Here is a 25,025-nt window from a genome sequence, read left to right as displayed (position 1 = left end):
TCAAGTTTTATATATATATATATATATATATATATATATATGCTTCTTATTTGTGACAACAGTGGGGCACTTGCACTGTTATGTAAACCCTATGATAACTATAGGATATCCACATGAACATGTTTACTATCATGTGAGGGCTTTTAAGAATTGTATCCTTATTTAAATAAATTTAAAAAAAAATAAATAAATAAATAATTACCGTTCCTGGTGGTATCAAAATGCTGCTGAGATTTCTCTATTTCAAAATATATTGAAGATTTGGATAGCAAAGAAAAAGCGGGATGTTGTATTTCCCTCATAACAGTAATACAGTAGGTTTTCTAGCTATAGGCCCAGCAAAAGAAAAAAGGATCCCTGATCTCTTGTCTATTGTCTATTGTCTTATAGATCCTCTACTTACTTGATGCTAAAGGAAGTCTTCAATGGACATGCATTTTCTTGTGACTAAATCTTGAGCATGATTTGCTTTGAGGTAAATGGGAGGCTGTTGGTTTTGCGTGCCTGAAAAGTCCATGTAACTATGACCATGGATCTAGATAATCACCTATGTTTCAAATACGTTTTAAATATCATATTCAATGAGTAAGAACTTTAATGTTTTGTTATCAAATGGGTTGAGAGCAATTTTTATGTGTCCACCAAGAAGATGAGAGTGGATTCTGGTACACGGTTTTTAAGCACACTAAATAGCCATCATCACTTTAACAAGTTTGAGCAACTTGTGATCATGTTTTATGGTCATCCTGTATAATGACTAATGAGAACCGATGATGAATTAGGATGGATAGTCTTCACCATTGGGTCTTTTGTACCTTTCCCTACCCTACGTGGGAGGTGATTGTCCATCATGTTTGAGGGTAGTGCTTAGGCACGATTGGACACTTGCATTGAAGGATCTCAACAAGTCTTTAATATGGAAGGGCCATCATGTCCAGATGTACTATCCTACTCATATACTAGCTTTGACTAATCCTTTTACCAAAGGACATGTAATAATTTTGGAGGTCTTGTCGTTGTGTTCATTGGCTCACTTTGTGAGATAACAATTTTGGATGACAAATGGGTGTGGTTCGGCCCATACATTTAAGATGGGGTTAAAATTTTAGGTGTAGGTGATTCTTTGACATCATCGCCAACACCGTCCCATGTCTAGTAACGTGAAAAATTAGAAATTTAGTTTCTTTTCAAGATTTATATATTTAGATCTAATTAGGGAGTGGTTTCGACCACTCTTTAATTTTCACAAATCAAATCCCTCAATTTAGGATAAAAATTGGGAAGAGGAAAACATGCATAAATATTGTGAAAATTAGAATATATACAAAAAAATAATAATAATAATAATAAAATCTCTCTCTAAAAAAAAAAAAAAAGAAAAAAAAAAGGATCTAGTTGGGGAGCGGATTTTGACCATTCCTTTCAAATTTTTGTGAATCAAATCCCTCAATTTGGGAAAATTTTGAGAAGGGAGAAAATGTGCAAAATATTGTGAAAATTGGAAAAGAATTTATTTATTTTTATTTTTTTATTTTTTTTTAAGATGAACTCGTTAGAGAGTAGATTTTGATCAACTCCAAATATCAAATCCACCAATTTCGGAGAAAAATTGGGAAGGGGGAAAATGAGCTTAAATGCTACAAAATTTAGAAAAATAAAAATAAAAAGAATTATTTATTTTTTGATTTTTTTTTTTTTTTTGTGGGGGGGGCGGGGTTCTGATTGGGGACTGGATTTCCACCACTCATCTTCAATTTTTAGAAAAAAATAATAATAATTATTTATAATTTTGAAAATGCAAAAAAAAAAAAAAAAAAAAAAAGAAGAGAGAGAGAGAGAGAGAGAGAGAGAGAGAGAGAGAGAGAAGAAAAGAAAAGAAAGAAGAAGAAGAAGAAGTCTTATTTGTAAAAAATAATGACCTTGTTTCATGAAAAACTTTTTAATTTTTTTTCTATTTACAGATGGATGTTAATGAGCGATGTGTTGTATTTTTAATAAAAACTTATTTTTCGGGGTTTTAAAATTATGATAAAATAAAATTTAAAAAAAATGTTTTCTTTAAAAAAATATAAAAAAAAATAATTGTATTATTTTCATAATTACGTATACATGTATGATATATTTACGAGTGGATACTTGATGGATCGATGAATGGAAGTATCACGCATAACTGGATAGATAGGTGTGCATGAACCCATGAATGCATGCATGTATATGCAAATGGATGTATGGATGGTTGGTTGGTTGGAAGGGTGATGGATGATCTATGTATATATGTATGTATGATAAGTTATAGTTACTATTGCACTTGTTTTCTATAAAAACATATCATCTAAAGCCCCTATTAAATGAAAACTATGTACGGGTCTTTTTTGCAATTTTTATTTTTATTTTTTTTGTGTTCCTAAATATGTAAACATGATCTTTTAGCATCTCCTGAAGTTTCAATGAAAAATTACACATTTTTCTCAATGTTTCCCTAATGCTTCTCCTCAATCAACAATACTTTTCTTGATATCAGCGATACCATCAGTGATATCGATACATATTTCCCATCCCCAGTAAACAATACATGTAATGAAGCGGAAAACCATGAACAGTGTGTGACACATGCAGTACATGCAAGGGAATTTAACTTGTATGGTGGCACACAGGTTTAACTAATGAGAAACACATTCTCCTTCTAATGTGGTAAAATGCCTTGAGAGGGGAAAATTTTTGACAAGGGAAAATAAAAAATAAAAAAATTTGTTGATTTTCCATTAAAATGAGGAAGATGGAAACACATTTGCATAAAAAGGGAAAATAAATACATAATAAACACACTTCCCCAAACAACAGACAGTTAGATGGGAAATGGCATTTCATTTCCCTCTATTTCCAAAAACCCAAACAAGCCGGAGAAAAAGTTTTGAAGCCATATATTGATGTAAAGCTGGCTCTAATGTTTCAACGAGGAGAAAAAGTTTTGAAGCTATATATTGATGTAAAGCTGGCTCTAATGTTTCAATGAGGGAAATGATACAGTCAGGCACCCTATCGATGCCACACAATCAGTGACATACAATAAGGCCCATTCAAAAGAAAAGAAAACATCTAAGAGGCCGACCAGCTGTAGGACACCCATCACTGACCATTCCAGCATGTGGAAATCCCCCTTTCAACACAGCTCTTGCCCAAAACGAAAGAGGTAAAAACAAAAAACATCTAACCCACAATTAGAATTTCATGCCAAAAATATAGACACATTTGCATATGTAAGAATCCTAAAACAACCAAAAGAAAAATATACACAGGAATGCCGACAGGATTTGACACATGCATTGATACATTTGAAATATATTGCCATTGCCTTGCTCCTATTTTTTCATGTTCTTCGACGACTTTATATTCAGCAAAATATCACTCAAGATCCATGGAAAGCTCAAGAAATTATTAGTACCTGAACCATAATCTGGGTGGTATGTCACATGATACCATGCAGAAGCCATCTTCATCCGTTCATGATCCTTGCACCCACTCCTAAACCACCCTAGAGCCTCCTTGTGCAAGCTCCTGACCGCAACCACAATCCGATCCTTCATTTCTCCATATCTTTTCTTATCTCTATGCAAGTGAATTGCCCGTTTACGCAAATTACCCGTCAATATCTCCTCTTCGGTCTCTGCGCCATAATAATTCATTAATGTGCTCAACTTCTCTGCATACTGATTCTTGTAACTTTCCGCAGCTTCTTGAAAGGCCTCAAAACCACTCACTACAAGATCGTAATCATAGGCGGCCTGCGCGACAGTTTCAGACCACATGACTTCTGGGTTTTGATCATTGGCCCAATCGATTGTAGCACGGTAGAGTTTTCCTAATATGCCAGGGGAGGTGTACATGGGTCTGTCTCCCCTCTCTAGGAAATCTGGATACTCTTTGGGTTTTAGCATCCTCGGCATTTCCGCTGGAGCTCCTGTCTTTGCAAAGTCGACAGCCATGGAATGAAGGCTTGCCAATTGTAGGCATTTGGTGCTCCGGCATTTACTTGGTTCACGGTCAGCATGCACCACATGAGCGGTCGAGATAATACCGAGTGTATCATTAATCATGTAATTGACAAAGAATTTTTGAATTTCCTGCAGTTTCATGCAGATTGGGAGTGAGCAAATGAGAAGATATCCACCACTAAGATCCAAAGTTGCATGGAAAAAATGATAATGAGAAGCTCTAATATGAACTCCATTCAGCAAACCAATGATTGCTGGTGGTAACACATTACAAAATGAAAACAAGGCCTTCAGGATATCAACTAAAGAAATTAAAATTCTAATTGAGAAGGTGCTTCTTAAAAGATATAAGCCATTAAAGAGGTAGGTATTGATCTCTTTATATTTATGACATGAGATGAAAAACAACAGGTATTGCCATAATGCAAGCTTTCATGTAAGAAAGCCAATTACATAACCCAACCACCAAATAAGCAAGACCTGTCTGGTGATTGAGACCATTCAGCTAGAGGGCCCCTAACAAAAGATGGTCCATGGTGCAAAAATCATGATCATGCAAGCCATCCAATCGGCATCCTATAAACAAGGTCATATCAGTCACCAATGACTGATTTCTGCACCATGGCCCATTTAGGTTTTAGTGGTCTTAATCAATATAGTGGGCCGCATGCATGACAAAGATTATGATGGATCATGTGTAACATGTAAAAAATGAAGTGTAAGTTGAAGCAGGAAAGGATAAAGGTGTGCAAGTAGAGAAGCCTCTATTTTAAAACATTAGCAAGTGCATATGCCTAGAAAATGGGAGCAAGAGCAAAAAAGTTTTCTCACAGGCTTGTACACTGGGAAAACTATGGCTGAGTGAGATTTACCAAATGTGATTACAAGGGTCCAAATCCATGACAAGGAGAATTGGCATTGTTTTCTCCCTCATTCATAGGAAGGGTAATGGCATGGCCAATAATGTAGCTGCCAGTAGCTTTTAGAAGTGACCCTTAAGTGGGCCAAGCACCCATTTATAATCCCTCTTTATTCATTAGAAAATCTTCATTTACCAAAAAAAAAAAAAAAAAATGATCAGGATGTGTATGGTTGCACCAAATATCATGAAATTTCATGATATCTCATGATTAATCAGTCTAATTTGGTGCAAGGTCTCATGATAATTCATGAAAATTGGTACAACCAAACACACCACAGTGTTATTTGATTCACAGACATGTCTTTTCCTCTTCTAGTAATTGTTCAAACTTTCCAACGGAACCACATAGCACCTGTTTCTCTCAATATTAACTGAACCTACCTCCCGTTTTTTAAAACGTTTTGGCCTTGAAAGTAAACAATATTTCAAGGGAAAAATTGGAAACAGAAGTTCCAAACCCGCAAAGAAATTATTGTAGCATTAAAAGAGGAAGAAAGAAAAAGAAGAAGAAGTTGCAGTGCAAAACCAGTTACAGGTAATCTTTCATTAGAAATACAACATGCTAAAGGGAATAGATGAGAGAAAAGAAAAAAAAAAGGTATCAACATTCATATTTGAAGAGGACAAACTCCATTCATGAGCAAGTACAACCTTAGACATTTTAAGAGGCCAGGTTCCTTTGTGGAGTTTCATTGCATCAGACGAAAAAAGGAAAAAGAAAGAAAAAAGATATAACAATTATATGGATCTCATTCTAGTATCCCTAATAGAACTGAAACTTTATCCAGAATACCTCTAGTGTCACTTCATGATCCATAAGACGTGGCCTCTGCCCGATATAGTCCATTGGTGAATCAGTATTTGATGGGATAAGATTGTCATCCCAACATACAAAATAAAGGTCGCCGTCCAAATCACCACCGGAGCATTCATTTGGATGAGGCCTATGTAAACATGCGTTTGTTATGACACAATTGATACAAGTACATGCCACTAAATAATTTAAGTTGAACCAAAAAGCAGAAGATTGCGTTATGTGAACAGAAATTACAAACATAGAAGAAGTGTTTTAAATAGTAAATAGCACCTAGCATAGCATTCACCCCTCTAAAGCATTAGGCACAAACTACATAGCGTGTAGTGTAAGAAACACGCTACCTCTAGATTTTTAATTAAGGTTGCGCTCAGCAGCTCAAGTGCACCAAATATCGTTAAATTCATGAAATTTTGCACCAAAGTAGACTAATTAATAATGAAATTTCATGACACTTGATGCAACAAAGAACAACCTTAAATAATAAGAAAAAGAGGACAAAGATTAAGTATAAAGACAGCTAGTAATGGAACTGATCAATACTGTTACTTATATTATTTTACTAAAATCATTTAAAAGATTATAGATAAAGCCAATATTTGTATTTTCCCTTCATCTAGGTTTGTGTGACGTGATCAACAGGTTGGATGGCAAATAAACATTACAATGTAGCCTCGGACGTTTTTAATGGTGGACATTCAATCACCACTGTTTCTAGTCGTATGATCCACCTGAGATTTGAATCTGCCTCATTTTTTGGCTCATGCCATAAAATGAGCTGGCAAAATGGATGAATGCATAGAGAAAACATATACATCATGGTGGGTTTACGGAGCACCGTCCAATAGCAATTAGGCCATGCCCTGAAATTTTTTTTGGCTCATGCTAAAGCATACGGACAGCACATTGAGATGGGCCCATGTTCAGGGTCTCATCTACAAGTGGTCCACCTAAGACTTGAATTTGCCTCATGGATATACAGCAAATGCATTGAGGTGGGCCCCACATTTAAGGCGTCACTTACTAGTGGTCCACCTGAGATTTAGATCTACCTGAATTTTTGGATTGTGCCTTAAAATGAGTTTGAAAAACAGATCAGTGGCATGGATATACAAATACATCGAAGTGGCCCACCGGACCCACTAGTGGTCCACCTAAGATCTAGATCTGACTCATTCTTTTACCTTGCCCTAAAATAAGTTGGCAAACTGGTTGGAAGACATGGATATATGATACATACATTGGGTGGGCCCTACATACATGGCCCTAAAAATTTGTACGTTAAGTATATATCAACTCAAAATTAACCAATTAAATTTTGGGACCATTGTTGCTAAGTCACAGTCCCAAAATTAAATTGTTTGAACAATTTTGACCATTACTTTTGCAAACACTTGTTTTTTGAAATAAGACCATTTGATATTTTTCATTCTTCACTGTCCAATAAATGTCCACCAATCTATTAGTGGGATAAGTGCCAAAAGATTGCATTAATTTGAGGCTGATTTAGGGCATCGAATGGTCCGTCAAATCAGCCCCAAATCGGCAACACTATTTACCCAATTTTAATTTTAATTTTTTCTTGAGATCTATGGGGGGAATGATATCAAATTGTTAGGTATATGAATTACATAATAGGACACAAACGTTCTTAAACTCTGTATATTGAAATGAAATGTATGTGACTCACAAGGTATGTAATACACCAATACTATAAATAATTGTAAAACCTGAAAATATGAGAAATTTTGGAATTATATTCATTATAGTAAATTTATATTGATATTTATATAGTTAGAAAATTAAATATGAAAGGTTTGCAGTCAATTCCAGGTTGTCACTTTCATGAATCCATCAGACAACCTGATATAGCATTCTCACCAAAGATTGGACTGTTACACTATTATAAACATGTTCAAAATTATAAATGAATGCATATTTGGAATATTTAAAATTTTCTGAATATTTTTTGGAGAAAATAAAAAATAATAAATCAACTGATACAGGGCGTATCGCCCGTTACACCCCCCGTATGGCTTGTTCCACCGATTCAGCATATTCTTAACGGTGGGCGCCCCTCGTTACGGCTATGGAACACCTTGATCTACACACAATTATGTCCAAAATCATATAACACAGATTTTTGGCCTAAACGAACTCTAATTCATATCGAAACGGTTCCCCCATCACATATGACTTTCTGGGTATATTCAACCAAAAACTACATCTACACAATAAAACCAACATAAAAGAACAACTTTATACATCACCTCCTGAAAATAAATAAATAAATAAATAAAAATCAGCAGGCCTTCATTACTTGTCAAGGCATCTATGCTCCTCTCTTTTTTAGGGTGTTTTCCTTCTATTTGAAGAAGGACGTAGAAAACATGTTTTTTGCACACAAAAACAGCAACTTGCTTTCCCTTAAAATTCAATCAATCCCTTACATTTTTTAAAGATCCCCAAAGTTGAATCTAGCAACTTGGGAGTGGATTGGAGAAGATCATGGGGCTTAAACCACTTCTAACACGGCTCTTATACCATGTAGATTAGTATAGAGATTGAAAAAGAGGAGAAAGAAAGAGAAAAAGAGGAGAGAAAAGAAGAAAAGATGAAGCAAGAAAGGAATGGGTTAGGGTTTCATGTCCCTACCCCTTTTTCTCTTTTGTTAAAGTAATTAAAAAAAAAAAAACAAATATGACAAAAATACCCCTGTACAATAAACTTTATGTCCTACATATCCCAAGATTAAAAACACTAAAAGCCTGTTTGGAACACGGGATTAAATGGTATGGAATTGCATTAGATGGAAATAACACCGTTATCACACAATGATTGCATGTCTGGAAATACCATGGTATTTTGACCGGCCAATCCCAATGCCTTGGATCAAATTCTTCCTTTAGGAAAAACATTGTATTAGGTGAAACCTATGCGTGGTGGATCATAGAATTGTAATCGATAGACTGGATTTCACAATTAATGCCCAGTCACATATATGCATATGCAACTTGAATGTCACATATGGATGGACAACGTGGACATGCATCAATGTGGGGCCCCACAGATGTAGTTGCCGGAAATCCCACCGTATCTACTGTTGGGAGTGGATGATATGATACCTGGACTAATCCAATCCTTTTCCTCATTTCCAAATGCCAAATGAAATTTGCATGCAACCAAATGCAATTCAATACCACCTAATCCCATGTTCCAAACCGGCCCTAAGAAACTTGAGGACCATAGGCCCATAACCAAAACCAAGAGGGCCAAGGGCCCATAGCAATCTGTTAATGGTTGGCTTTTGTGATACTTTGAGTCTTATGTGTGTAAATGTGTCGATAGCCATCCCCTGAAGTTCCACTAAAAAATTCCACCCTTTTCGCAATGTTTCCCGACATTTTCCTCAGATAGCAAGATTCTATCGGGTATTCTATGATATTATCAATTTTTATTCTAGAAGGTGTGAAATTATCGATAATATCGATACATGTTTTGTATACCAACTCATCAATACATGTAACGATCCAATACTGATAAAGAGTTTCATATCCACAATGCAGCGAATAAGATCACTTGTTATCTCCTTTTGAAAGGAATCAACTATATTGCTTAAATAATTTCTTATAAAGCATTAAGAACAATGAAAGAATCTGAAAATGCAAGAGAAATGCGAAGGCTACTTGTGAGAAGAGGATGTAGAATCCTTCTCACACCACTGCCATTGTGGCATGTAGATGCAGGATCTAGGCCTTTCATCTGGTGGACCTGACCATGTGCTGTGACCTGAAAACTATTTTGATCAGGTAATCAGTGGAACACATCCCACAGCTATGAGAAACATGGACAAGTAAAAATTGGACCAACAGTCCATGTTCGGTGTTCATCTCAGACCTACCAAATGATTGTAGGTGCTTGATTTACAGGCCAGGGACATACAGGACAACCACCCGATGACCAGCATAGATCTGGAAGATGTGCTACATAGTCACTTCGCAGATAGCGTTAGCAGCCTTTAATCAAAGTTACACCTTCTCTTGGATCCTTACTCTTGCTCGGGTGGTAGACTCTCAAGAGTTTCAACACCCGGTCAAGGGTTCGAGTATCCATAGGTGGTGAAATCCCACTATGGCGTGAGTGTGTGTGCGTGTGTAAAAAAAAAATAATAATAATAATAATAAATAAAAAATAAAAATAAAAATAGTTTATTCCTTCTCTTGAATTCCGAACAGATTACCATATTTTGATGTCATAATCCTCAAATTTACCCATATTCATAAAGATTATATGATCAATTATAAAAATTCAAATGGAAGTATGACCCCATGAGGAGAAATGTATACACATCATTTGGATAATCTCAAACGCTCCAAAGAAAATGGCTTCTACAAGAAGATTAAAACCTCAATTTCAAAGATATAGCAGGAAATAGATTAAAGAAAGTTTATGAGAGTCTCTGCATACCTTTCTCCTTTCTGAGGGAAGACGATGCAGTCAATCAAACCCGTTTCCTCTAATGCCAGTTCATAGATGGCCTGCAGCACTCTAATGTCACCTGGATGGAGGCAAGGGTTTTTGGTAACTACCACTTGTCCTACTACTACCGAAGTTTTATCATCGACTGTTTGAAAGAAAGCTTGACCACTATTTTCCAATTCTGCCCTTGTCAGAGTCACACGGATATATGCCTGACCATAGTTTAGTGTGCCCGTTTCATCCAAGCAACCCAACAAGACCCGCCCTTTTGGCACAAAAATTCGGCATTTGCTTCTTATATCAGATAACTGAAATTCTCGGTGCGCCTTTAGCATCATCAAGAGGTATGGCTCAAGATTCGGTTCATAACCCTGCAGCAACATTTTAATTAAGGTCGTTCTCATATCACCTCCCACCATACCCTCCAAAACATTCAAAGCAACATCTCTATTCGTCAACATTTTGTCTAAACTATGCATTTGTTCAAGCTGCATTGACTCGAATTTCTTGTCCTCAATACCCAATGTAGACAAGAGACAGACAATTTCGCGATTCAAATAGCAGGGCATAGATTCAGACCATTTAGTGACACATAGCATTGTGTTCTTTGAGTCAAACTTCCGCATGCTTCGGCGCAACGACAGCTTCGAGAAGGAAGTACGATCGACAGCTATAACACCTTTATAGCCACCATATCTGATCTGGAAAGCCGAAGGTGTTTGATTCAAACCGCACTTCTGAGCAACTTGTCGAGCAAAAGAGAAAGAGACCTTCCCAATCCCATCCGAAAAACAATACTTTATACCGTCAGTGACAACCTCGATGTCAGGAATAATATGAATATCTTGTGCCGGAATACTAAATGTCTGCAAGGAAGAGCTGAATAATTGACCCATTCTTGCTGCACATTTGGATACGCTGCGGATTTTGTTGAAACAACCCATCCACTCTCTAATGCTTTCTGCACTTACTTCATCGTTAGAAGCAAACATCCAAACAGAATTAGAGCGAAGTTGGCTCGCTGAGAAGGCTAGAAACTCAAACCTTTTGGATCCAATAACAATCCCATCTCGAAGAATAGATAATATCCGATAATATATCGGAGTTCTATAAGGGGTGGACAATAGACCATGTTCGATTCTTGTTGAGAGGGCATCTGAAGGAAGCCTATTCCAATCTTCTTCAACGAAAGAAACTCTTAGAAAGTCAGAAGCATATGCAGCATAATGCTTTACCACGTAATTGGAGGTTTCAAGCTCGGGACCCAAAAAGAAAACTTTGCATGGAGTCACAAGGACTCTGTGGCAACTCATTAGGTTCTCAGCAGGTAATGTGTTTTGGCAGAATGGTGGAGGATGCTTCTGAGTTCTCTTCATGCCATTTAGCTGGTCTTGGAAAAACTGCACAGGATCATCACAAGTAGACTGCATCTTATGCAACTTCAGAAGGATCATATTAGCAGTTTCTACTGTCAAACCGCTTAGGATGTCCAACAGCTTGGTGCCCACTGACGTGCCACATATTTTTTGAGAATGAATGAGAGAATTGATTTGGAATATGATCTCATATGCCAAATTAGAATCAGATGGGCCATTTAGGATAGGAACTAGTTCAGATGCAGAACAAAACGGCTTACCCTGTTTTATAACTAGGTCCCCATATTCTTCGTAATATGGGAAACTAGTAAGAACTTCTGTTGCTGATAATCCATCTGGAAGTTCCCAACATAAATAAGATGACTGCCCAATGGACTTCAATGATGAAAAATCTGTTGTGCGAACCCAAAGGAAGTCAAAATCTTCCTTACAGATATGGTACCGGTCACTACTGAACTTGGAAGCTAAAGTAGGCCCAGAAATTTTGTGGTAGATCTTTGGTGCGTACTTGAGCTGAAAAATTAGAGTTTTAGGTAAGATAATCTTCATGAGATACCTTGTTCTTTGCACCAAGAAATGACTGTTAGATGACAGAACAATCAATATGAAAGTAAAATCACCACAAGAAAATTTTCCACTCAATTAAGCATTTCCATAACAAATCAATGATAGAAAACAAGTACAAAAGAAGTGGAAATTTTTCACTACAAAGGGATTCAGGTGAACGGCATTTGTTCAGAGTACTGAGTTTCTTGAACCAGAAACAACAAGGTGTGAGGCGTATACATAATTAATTATCCGTCCTTTATTCTTTGGCATTTGTGTATATATTATGGGAACCTATTATTTTTAGCAAATTCAGGAATAACTTTGCACCTTCTGTTCTCAAGATAACATATAGCTTGGGGCAAGGTCAGACGTTTATACTTCTCCGTTTTTTCCTTCTACTTGTAATATTCTGTTTACTTTAGATATTCTTATTTACTTGCGCATTTTGCAATCTCTTTCTTTCACATTTGTGTAGGTTCAGAGAACTGCACACCTAGAAAATGCAAGCATGATTTTTTTGTTTGTTAGCAAGTTAATAGAAACTATAGCTAGCTAATTTACACAAGCCTCAAGAAGAACATTACCACTTTCAGCCAAAACAGCAAAACCATATCAATTTGGTGACCATATTCAAGAGCTTTATCATTACTTTTGGTTTCCAACATTGGCTAATCACTAATCACTTTGGTAAAGCCCAAACATTTGAAGTTTGGATTAATTTCTTAATGTTTGACGCCCACCACCACGGTTTGTAGACAAAAGAGCTCAGTTTTCATGAGCAAAATGAACTTGTGTTCAATTAGTGTTGGAAGGGTGGTTCTCAATGATGTTGCTATGTCCGATAAATATGCCAACCCTTCCTGAATTCCACAATAGCAACGATGGAGACTCTCAAATAGGGATGAGATGTATGGCTTGTTTACTTCAGCATCAAGGTCTAAAGTCTTGGTACAGGGTTGTGGGGAGGCCTCCCTCTTGAAAAATGCCCTACTGGCTAAGTATGGTTTGCCTCCTAACAGCTGAGATGTTAACCTTGCTTCTGCTAACTCTTTCTTGGGCCGTGGCCTTCTGCATGAAGTTTTCCATTTCACAATCGGTAATGATGATAAGGTGAGATTCTAGGAAGATATGTGGTGCTCTGAAGGCCCCCTTGCAAAGCTATTCAAAGATTTGTTTGGGATTGCTTCTAACAGTGGAGCTCCAGACGATTACTTCTAACAGTAGAGCTACGGGCAGTAATTGCCTTCAGCAGGAGGGAGGTAAAGTGTTTCAGTGCATCCTTTTTTCCTTGAAATCTCAAAGAGGAAGAGTTGGAGTTCAGTGCAGTTCCTAGCAATTTTGTGTTCTTGCATATGTGCATTTGTGCATGGGTGTGTGTGTGTGTGTGTGTGTGTGCATTATAATCATGGTGTGCCAAAACGGTTACGTATCGGCCGTAATGGCCGATACATAACGGTAACGGTGGGAACCGTTACGCATTTCGGGGTCGTATCGGCCGTTACCCAATTTTGTAACCGTATCGGCCGATACGGGCCCGTTACGGGGTGTAACGGCCGTTACAGGCCCGTAACGGTAACTTTTTTTATTATTATTTTAAGCTCTGTTTTTGCTTTTTTTTTAAACCTCTTGCTTCCAAACTGTTTGTCACTCCTTCTACTACCAATTTTGACCAACCTTGGCTAGGTACTTGAGATAAAAACATATTATATTAAAGATTTTTTTTAATCAAAGCTCGGTGGGCCATTTTTCAGAAATTTGTCAAAAATAGGTATTTATACTTTTTTTAATATGTTTTGCTGTTTTAATCATGTCATATGATGTGTTAATCATAGTAGAACATGTTAATATGCATTTTACAGATTTGGGGTGCCATTTAATAATTTTTTATATTTTTTTCTATTTACGCATGAATTTTAGCCCCTTTTTTTTAAATTTGAAAAATCAATTTTTAATGGTTGTTTTGCTGTTTTAATCATGCCATTTGATGTGTTAATCACAGTAGAACATGTTAATGTGCATTTTACAGATTTGGGGTGCTATTTTATATTTTTTTAATATTTTTTTCTATTTACGCATTTATTTTGGCCCTTTTTTTGAAAATTCGAAAAATCATTTTTTAATGATTGTTTTGCTATTTTAATGATGCCATATGATGTGTTAATCATAGTAGAACATGTTAATGTGCATTTTACAGATTTGGGGTGCCATTTTATATATTTTTTATATTTTTTTCTATTTACGCATTTATTTTGGCCCTTTTTTTGAAAATTCGAAAAATCATTTTTTAATAATTCTTTTGCTGTTTTAATGATGCCATATGATGTGTTAATCATAGTAGAACATGTTAATATGCATTTTACAGATTTGGGGTGCCATTTTATATTTTTTTATATTTTTTTCTATTTACGCATTTATTTCGGCCCTTTTTTTGAAAATTCGAATAATTTTTTTTAATATGTTTTGCTGTTTTAATCATTTCATATGATGTGTTAATCATAGTAGAACATGTTAATATGCATTTTACAGATTTGGGGTGCCATTTAATAATTTTTTATATTTTTTTCTATTTACGCATGAATTTTAGCCCCTTTTTTTTAAATTTGAAAAATCAATTTTTAATGGTTGTTTTGCTGTTTTAATCATGCCATTTGATGTGTTAATCACAGTAGAACATGTTAATGTGCATTTTACAGATTTGGGGTGCTATTTTATATTTTTTTAATATTTTTTTCTATTTACGCATTTATTTTGGCCCTTTTTTTGAAAATTCGAAAAATCATTTTTTAATGATTGTTTTGCTATTTTAATGATGCCATATGATGTGTTAATCATAGTAGAACATGTTAATGTGCATTTTACAGATTTGGGGTGCCATTTTATATATTTTTTATATTTTTTTCTATTTACGCATTTATTTTGGCCCTTTTTTTGAAAATTCGAAAAATCATTTTTTAATAATTCTTTTGCTGTTTTAATGATGCCATATGATGTGTTAATCATAGTAGAACATGTTAATATGCATTTTACAGATTTGGGGTGCCATTTTATATTTTTTTATATTTTTTTCTATTTACGCATTTATTTCGGCCCTTTTTTTGAAAATTCGAAAAATCATTTTTTAATGATTCTTTTGCTATTTTAATGATGTCATATGATTTGTTAATCATAGTAGAACATGTTAATGTACATTTTACATATTTGGGGTGTCATTTTATATTTTTTTTATATTTTTTTCTATTTACGCATTTATTTCGGCCCTTTTTTTGAAAATTCGAAAAATCATTTTTTAATAATTCTTTTGCTGTTTAATGATGCCATATGATGTTTTAATCATAGTAGAACATGTTAATGTGCATTTTACATATTTGGCGTGCCATTTTATATTTTTTTTAATATTTTTTTCTATTTACGCATTTATTTCGGCCCTTTTTTTTGAAAATTCGAAAAATCATTTTTTAATGATTCTTTTGCTGTTTTAATGATGCCATATGATGTGTTAATCATAGTAGAACGTGTTAATGTGCATTTTACATATTTGGGGTGCCATTTTATTTTATTTTTTTATATTTTTTTCTATTTACGCATGAATTTTGGCCCTCAAAAATAATTGCAAACACCTAAATGTAAGATATTTTCATATTACATTCATTATAATATATCTATCATTGATAGTAGATAGTTAGAAAATTAAATATATGAATTTTGTAGTCAAATTCAGGTTATCTAGTTCATAAATTCATCAGACAGTCCGATACAACTTCTCACCAAAGAGTGGACCGTTACACCACCATAAACATGTTCTAATTTATAAATGAATGCATATTTGGAATGCTTAGAATATTCCGGATTTAATCCATATTTTTTCATATTTTTTTAGCAAAAAAAAAAAAATTTGCGCCGTTACGCCCCCATATCACCGTTACGCCCCCGTATCCGTATCGGTTTTGGAGGTCACCGTTATGCCCCCGTATCCGTATCGGTTTTGGAGGTCACCGTTACGCCAACCGATACCGATACGTGACACCTTGATTATAATCCTACAAAGTACCATATGTTTTTGTTCCTCATAATATAAGTAGCGTAAGTCATTTGGGGCTAACACAATAGTCTCTTTGCCCTAAACATTCTCTTCTCCCTTCTTTTCCCCTCTCTTCTCTCTCAATCACTTCTCCTTTCCCTTCTTTCTCCCTTCACCCTTTCTACTTGGTATCAGAGAGTACGTTCCAATGCTGATTGGAAGTTTCATTGGTGGGGTCCACTACTAACATCATCATGCCATACAAGTGACATTAACAATGTAATGTCAGATGGCCCCATGAAGAAGAAAAACGCGGATCTAGAAGATAATGATTTTAGAAGAATTATGGTAACTTTTCCCGAATTTTTTGGCAAGTATTTGGTAGTATTTTCCTTGAAACAGAAAAATCTTGGACAAGGGGTCTTATTTGGTTTTTTGTGTCTTGCTTTTCTGAAAGTCTTTTGTGGAACTTTTCCACATTGATTTGATGCAACTGACCAATTGCCACCTCTGGAAACAAAAATCATCTCATGTCGTTGAGATTTGAGAGATTGGTGATGACATTTGTGAAGTAATGTTGCCTCTATTCGCATGATAGATCTATTCACTTGGCTTTGTGACTGGTGGTCGTCATAGACCTAGAGGGGATGGTGGTAAAGGTGGGTCAGATCATGGTGAGTGACCTGGATCTTCTCGCTATAGTGTGGACCGTGGTGATGTAGCTTAGGTGTGGGCCATTCCAACCCTAGTCGTGGTAATGTGGGCCTAGACCATCCCGGTCTTTGTCGAAGACGGAGGTTATGAGAGGCAGTTATGCTGGTTTTCTTTAATAAAATTTCTCTATCATCCATTAAAATAAAATAAAATAAAAGGAATCAAGTCTTGATATAGGAGAATCTATCAGACAGCTCTTGAAGCAAGACATGATGGCACACTACACATCAGACAGTAAAAATGACAGTGTTTGTAAAATCATGAATTCTCCTCCATCTAGTGTTGTATTGGCTATACGTATTCTCTATCGTAATGTTAGGATCAAGAATCCAATGAGTTTTGCATGATATGTATTGAACTAGAGGATATTTTAAACCACATATGAGAATAAGAGAGGGTCCCCCAATGTGATAGAATGATGAAACATATTGTTGTTGAATGGCATTCAACAGATTTTTCTATTTAGGTGCATTGTTTTCATTATTGTGTCCGTTTATGCTCCCCTCGCTGCTTTAATATTTGTTTCCTCATGCCATTTTTAGTTCATTATTTTCACATGATGTATTTCAAGACTGATTGTCAGCCCAGAATGGATTAGAAACTTTCATTATATCCAAATCTTGGTGAACATGTTCTCAACCATCCAAGGGGATCAGACCCCTTATCTACCTAATGAGATTCTTTTTAATAAACAGGGCCATCCATCCATGTCTCTAGTTATGGTATCGGTTTCAAATGGTATAAGATATGTTGTTTCGATCAGAGAAAAAGACAATGAAGCAAGACCTGATGCTAAACTGCTAAGCCAACAGCTCCATACTCGAACTTAGAATTCCAAAAAGTTGAGATCAAAAGACAAGATAAAGACGAAATAAATTAATAACAGCTCAAATGACCATTGTTTTCATTCAAACCAATATTCAATAGAGATGGTGTCCACAATTTGGAATCCCAGCCATTTATCTGTTGGGTGCCCAAAGTGAAAAGGTGACTCTACAATGTATACCCCATCAAATAATCATATCAACTTGACTGCTAGCCAGTAAGTGGGCAATTAAAAATGATATACAGCCACCCGTCCACTTGAAACTGGAAACACCCCATCGCTCATATGGCAGGGATTGCCCGACAGGCAAGATTTCTGTTCCATTTCCATCCACGGTGGGGCCTACAACTGAATAATTTTTATCAGCCCACACTGAGCCAAACAAAGCACTAGTGGTTCAGGCCATAGACTATACAATACATCAAATCATTCACCAAACACAAGTGGACCCAAGATTAGATTTCCAAAAGCTCACGATAAAAGGGGATCACCCAATGTTTTGAATAGCGCCCGTAGCGTCACGGTAGCAACCGTAGGGTCGCGGTAGCACCTGTAGTATAGTGGTGCATAGCTATGATGTTATTTCGAGTTAGCAAATAGTGTAAATCCCTACAGGGGTCGTAGCATATGTGTAGCGTATGTAGTGTATGCGTAGAGTTGGTAGCGTCATAGCATGCGCATAGCATATGTAGCATACGCTATGCCTTTTTTTTAATAAATGGTAATTATATTTTGTATTTTTAAAAAGGTAACTATATTTTGTATTTTGTACTTAATACTCTCAACCTTTGGGATTTTAATTTCTTTTCGTACTTGTGACTAGTGGTTTCAATTAGACATTAATAATTATAGTTTGCTTCAACAGTTGTTGATTTGATAATAATTTGATTTGGTTTATGTATTTGAATTGGCTTTTTAATAAATGATGATTAATAACTAGTTTGAACAAGCTTATACTTGAAAATTTTAATCATTTTTCAGACATTTTTATATTTTACATTTTTTCTTACTATTTTTCATATTTTTTCTTACTATTTTTCATATTTTTTCTATTTTTAAATTAAAAAATAGAAGTATCATGTAGCTTACGCTATACGCTACAAAGGATTGAACACTATGCGACACGCTACCACTATTTAAAACAATGGGATCACCATTTATACACCAAAGATTCAAAATTCTTTTCTAATTTACTAATATAATTTACAAAAAAAGAAAAAAAGAAAAGAAAAAAAAGAGTAGTAATGCATTAGTTAAAGTAGAAAGGATTAAATACTTGTACGAATCAAGGCGACGTAGTTCAAGGTTTTGAGGAAAAAAAATGGATAGTCACTCTCACACTGCATTATATGATTAGAAATGCCTATTAAATTACAGAATAACAGACTTAATTTACCTACAAATTATTTTTTTGCAGAATAGCCAATGTGAAAGCTTAAGCTAATTGCCTCTCCTCTCTTGGTGGACAGGTTAGAGTAGTTGCTAAGGATTTTATATGTGAGTCCACTGTTAGCTTTTACCCTAGTATGCTCTCTGACGAGGGGTGGGATTGCTTGAAAATTGATGATCCTCCTTTTACCCGCATTTCTTTGGAAGAGGTTTCCCTCGAAGAATCTATTCTGGAGGAAGAAGTTCAAGCGGCTGTTTTCGATCTCAGGAGGGATAAAGCGCCCGGGCTGGACGATTTCCCTCTTGCCTTCTTCCAAACATTATGGGATTTGATCATGTTGGACCTCCTTGGTTTTGTGGAGGTCTTTGTCTAGACTGGGTGGCTTTCTGCTAAAATGGGCTGCTCGTTCTTGGCCCTCATCCTAAAGGCCTCTAGAGCCAAGAGCTTAAAAGATTTTTTACCTCTAACTCTTATAGGCAATCCTCACAAAATTCTGTAAAAAAATTCATAGCCAGAGGTTAAGAAAGGTGCTTCCAAGCATTATCTCATCCTCCCAAGGTGCCTTTATTTCCAGGATGCAAATTTCCAATAGCCCTTTGGTAGCTCACGAATGTCTAGACTCATTCCATAAGGCAGGACGAAAAAGGGTGCTTTGTAAGTTGGATTTGGAGAAAGCCTACAACCATGTTGATTGGTCTTTCCTAAATTAAATGCTAGCCAGGCTTGGTCTTGGAGAGAAGTGAAGGAAGTGGATGCGAGCCTGCAACTCCTCCACTAGATTCTCTATTTCGATCAATGGTTCCCCATTTGGGTTCTTTAAGGCTTTTAGGGGCCTGAGGCAAGGGGATCCCTCTCCCCATTCTTATTCCAGGTGATCTCAGAAGCCTTGAGTGATATGCTATTTAGGGACTAGTCAGCGGGCTTGTTCAGTGGTTTTGAGGTGGTGAATTCCTCCAATGTATTAGTCATCTTCAATTTGCAGACAATACCCTTCCCCTTGTGAAGCAATTGAATCCATGGTCAACCATTTGTGATTATCTGTTGGTTTCAGGTAGTCTTAGGTCTAGAGGTGAATCGGGCTAAGAATGAGGTCATTGGGGTTCATTTAGCCTAGCAGGAGGTCTCCCGGTTTGCTACCTTGTTTGGTTGTCAGGTTGGCTCCTTTTCAACGACTTATCATGGCTCTCGTTATGTATTAGCATCATTGAGAGGATGGAGAGAAAACTCTCCCTCAGAAGACTAAATTGTTATCTTTGGGGGAGAGAATCACTCTTATTAAAGCTTCCCTCTCCATCCTTCCAATCTACATCATGTCCCTTTTCTGTTGCCCCAAATATGTCCTTCTTCGCATCGAAAAGCTTTGTAGGGAGTTCCTTTGGCAAGGAGGTGCCTCCTCAAGGAAGTTCCATATGCTTAGTTGGAACGACGTCTGTAGACCTTGCTCCGGTGGTAGTGCCAGGATCAAACGGTTGGACTTGGTCAACTCAACCCTTTTGGGCAAGTGGGTTTGGCAATTCAAGATGGAGGTCTCTAGCCTTTGGAGGTCTATCATAGCTGTCAAATACAGGACCTCCCCGATGGGTTGGTGGACTAGGGAGTCGTCATTGTAGGGCGTCCTTTCTTTGAAAGTCAATTGCCCCAATGGCTTCGAAGGTCCGTGCTGACCTATCCTTTGTTGTGGGTGATGGGATTAGGATTCGCTTCTGGGAGGACACTTGGTGCGATGATGTTCCCCTCCACTCAGTCTTTCCAGCCCTTGCTAGCCTATGCCCTATTGACGGCATTTTGGTTGCGGATTGTTTTTCAATCCAGCCTTCACAAGGTATGTGGCTTCCCCTGTGCCATAGAAATATGCAGGACTCTTAAGGTGGATGACCTAGTCTATTTGCTCTCTCACCTGCAAGGTATCCAACCTATCCCGGGAATCAAAGACCCATTCTGCTGGCAGTTTGGTGAATAGGACTCCTATTCAATGCGTTCCGTATACTCCTTGTTGGCCCAGCCCGGTCCTCTGATGGTTGCAGGCACACAGCCCCAGTATGGCAGTATGGTGCTCCTCCAAATGTTGTTGTATTCACTTGGGTCGCTGGAAGAATAGAATGCTTACGATCGACAGTCTCCACAAAAGAGTTCCCACCCTGCCTAACATCTGCCTCCTATGTTTGCAAGACTGAATCTGTGGATCATCTCTTTATCCACTACATCTTCGTCTTAGAGGTCTGTTCTTTAACTTCTCGGCTAGTCTGAGGTTTCCTGGATAATGTCGGAGTCCATCGGAGGCCTTTTTAATTTGTGGCATGATGGTGGAGGGTTAGTTGATCATCATAAATGGAGAGTGGCCCTTTTAGTTGTGCTTTGGGCTATATGGGGCAAAAGGAATTCTCGGTGTTTGTGTAATAAGCTCAGGTCCTCTGTTGAGTTTTTCAATAAGGTCATGATGTATATAAGGGATTGGACCCCTTGATGCATTTTAGGTTTTGGGCCCTTGTTGTGTCTTAAGGGTTTGTGGTCCTTGTTGGTTTTTGTTTTCTGTTTGGGTTCAGCTGGGTGTCTCTGGTTCAGTTGGGTGGGTTTGTAGCATCTCCTCTCTTGTTGTTTAATTTTTGTTTCTTGTGTTTTTTGGTCTTTGGTCTTTGGCCTTAATAAAAGTTTCATCATCTTTCGAAAAAAAAAAAGAATAACCAACTTAAATGTTTGGATGACAGCCATTATATAGAGGAATAACAGCCATAATCTACACAAAACCTTCCTTCTAAATATAACTGCATTACATAATAGTAGGGATTTTCTAAGCCCACACATGCATGTCAAGCACACCAGGTAAACACAACACATGTGTCAGCATAGCAGACAGCTTCACTATCCAACCCATCCATTAGGTGGGTCCCACTGTGTAGATGTTCTTGATCAAAACCAAATCTGATTCGCCAAACAGGTGGGCCAGAATATTAGAAATAGGTGTACAGGTTAGAAAACTTTATCCAAGTATTTCTAATCAGTACATTGGTTTAGTAAACTGTGGCCCACCTAACAGATGAAATGACCTGATTCCTGAACCAGGGTATCTGCATAGTGGTATCCCTCTCTAGCTGGATTGGTCTTGCACCCGTTCGCCATGCCGACACATGTGTGGCGTGTACATAATCTGCATTGTGCACGCATGTGGGCTTAGCAAAGTTCCATTATGGTATATAAGAGTGTTTCTCAGTAAGCAAAGCCATTAGCTTCCCATGGTCTGATCTCTTCTATCTACCCCGCAAAAGCCATTAGTTTCCCATGGTCTGATATCTTCTATCTCCCCCTTTTTCAACTTCATAACAGCGTTTCTCAGTAGGCAAAAGCCATTAGTTTCCCATGGTCTGATATCTTCTATTTCCCCCTTTTTCAACTTCATAACAGCCATTACTGCCATGATGACATCATAACGCCATTTTTCAAACCACAGCACAGATATCAGTTTCCTGTCGTTTGGAACCTGGGAAAAGTACATTTGTGCTTGGAAGCTGCAAAAGGGGTGAAACAGGTTCCATATGGAATCCAATTCCAGCGTAGGCCCTGTTTTGACTTCCTGGCTAAAACATGAGTTGCAAAATCCAAGGGAATGAATTATCTCCCAACGGTCACAAATTTGAATTTCTTTAATAGATACATGGCAATTCTTTCCCACCATCCACCAACAGTTTCTGCATTCCACAGCATTGAATTCCAGGTTTCCAAACGACCCATAAAAATATATAGCAAAAAATTAAAAGTAAAAAATTTAATTACTAAAAAGAATTACTAATTGAATTAACATAAGAAGAATACCTTTAAAAGAACCACGTTGGATTCGAAATCCGCTCCTGCACCATCCAAACGGCACCTAAAAACCCCAATCAAATTCACAAACTGAATCTCCATCTTATACAATTCCTCCCCACCGCCGCCTCCTTCAATTCCCGGCACAACCACTGAAAACTCCACTCTCTTCCGCTCAGGCATCACCTCCGCTCTCACCCCAACCCTCCAAGACTCGACTGCGCCCATCCAACCGTTCCCTCCCAAGAACCCCACATGCAGAGCCCCTCCCTCCACCCGATTCCGTGCCTCAGTCGGCCGCACAACAATCTCCTCGAACGACGGCGAGATCTCAAGGCGGGTCCGCTGGAACTCGAGCTTTCCCTCGGCGGAGAGGAGGCGGGCCCGGGCCGCGGACTCGGGGGCATCGAACTGGACACGCCCGACGCCTCGGGATTTCCAGTTACTGCGATCGGTGGCGATCTCGCAGGCGAAGACAGTGGATTCTCCGATCAAGGATTCAAAGAAGGCAAAGAGCTCTGAGGCGATTGCAGATAAAGGTATGTTGGAGACTCTTACGGTGCATCTCTCTCTGCTGTTGGTGATGGCCATGGCCAGAGAGAGTGAGAGAGAGAATTTGGGAGTTGGGCTTTTGGCGGGGTTTGGGGTTTAACAGGTGTTTGAGGACTCTGGAGTAGGGCTGTCAATGGGCCGGATTAGGGCCGGGCCGAGCTCTGTCCCAGCCCGGCCTGTAATTCTGAAACAAAGCCCAAATCCAGCCCGGGCCGTGACGGGCTGAGGTTAGCCCGATTACGGCCCGGTACATTTACACAAAGACGGACCCGAGTCGGCCCGAGCACCAAATATTTTCGTGAATAAATGTTATTTTGGTGTGTCTCATGTGTGAGAAAGAAGGAGAGAACGAAAGAATAGGGAAAAATTAGGTTTGTAAAAGATCTAGCGTGCCCGACCGGATTCATGGGCTCTTGGGTGCTAAGCCTTAGTTTGGCCCAATTTACAATCGAGCTCCTAATAGGATACTTGATCCGCACACATGTCAGGTTGGTATGTAGTGTAGTTATTTATTCAGGGTGTTGACACGCCTCCTTAAATAGGACTAAATGGATTCTTGGACTTCAGTTCGTTATACCCTATTTATGTTCATTCCAGCTAGAGCCAGTTTGAGAGGTCCCTCTCATAATTTCATTAGTTGCTTAGTGTATTTGAGATATACAGAAATAATTCAAGAAGATTTTATGATGATATAGCTTATGTCTATCGAATGATGTCATGTCATCAACAAAGTAATGATAGTCCAGCAAAACATGGTTGAGTTGTTAAGGAAACTTGGAATAGCTATAGCAACTGTCAAAGTGGAAAGTATCTAGATGTTCAATTTAAGGCTATAAATGACAAGGGAATTCAATAAAAGAAGGCATCTCATACCAACCTATAGACACCCCACTCAAGCTTGCAACTTGATAGAGCATGGATGATCCTTAAGAATTAAACCTAAACCTTAAACCCTACATAAAACCTCAGCCATTTCCAAGCTTAAGCCCAAAGCCTAATTGAACTCAAGTTATTATCTAAGTCAAGCCATTACTTGAGCCAAGCCATACCCAAGTCACTACCTAACCCATTCTATACCTAAGTCGTTTCCAAGCTAAAGCCCCAAGCCCAAGCCTTTAGCCACCCTCCGGGAACGAATGAGCCAACCGGCTAAAATACTGAAGTGAACAGTAAACGGCGGTAATCGGATTACCGTCCCTTCTCGAAAAATGTGCCCCAAGCTACAGCTATTGTTCTCCTAAAAGTCAACTGTGTTGGGACTTACTTCACCCCAAAATTCCTACTATTTACTATTTTACTGAACCCTTTAACTCATTAGGAAGTGCCATATGGCATCTTCATTCCCTCCACCAATCATTTGCAACCATATCTTTGTTTACCCTTCATAAACCCTAGAATTACCCAAAAAATCATCCCAATGGGCTATAAAAACCCACATCCTCTCTTCATTTCACACCAACCAACCAACATAATTCCTATTATTTACCATTTTACCGAACCCTTTAACTCATGAGGAAGTGTCATGTGGCATCTTCATTCCCTCTACCAATCATTTGCTACCATATCATCCTCTTTTCATTTCACACCAACCAACA

General features: G+C 37.6%; 1 protein-coding gene across 1 annotated transcript; it reads right to left on the bottom strand.

Moving 5' to 3' along the window:
- Positions 1–3,113: 3,113 nt before the first annotated feature.
- LOC131255493 (RNA-dependent RNA polymerase 2) lies at positions 3,114–23,643 on the bottom strand. The gene is made up of 4 exons (XM_058256236.1): positions 22,888–23,643; positions 10,196–12,096; positions 5,708–5,858; positions 3,114–4,121 (listed from the first exon to the last, which is right to left on the bottom strand). The coding sequence occupies exons 1-4, from the start codon at positions 23,467–23,469 to the stop codon at positions 3,360–3,362; spliced, it is 3,396 nt and encodes a 1,131-aa protein (XP_058112219.1). The 5' UTR covers positions 23,470–23,643; the 3' UTR covers positions 3,114–3,359.
- Positions 23,644–25,025: the final 1,382 nt, after the last annotated feature.

Source organism: Magnolia sinica, chromosome 9 (genome assembly GCF_029962835.1).
Source record: "Magnolia sinica isolate HGM2019 chromosome 9, MsV1, whole genome shotgun sequence".
NCBI lineage: Eukaryota > Viridiplantae > Streptophyta > Magnoliopsida > Magnoliales > Magnoliaceae > Magnolia > Magnolia sinica.
Note: the sequence above shows the minus strand (reverse complement) of the source record. Positions and strands in the feature narration are given on the sequence as shown.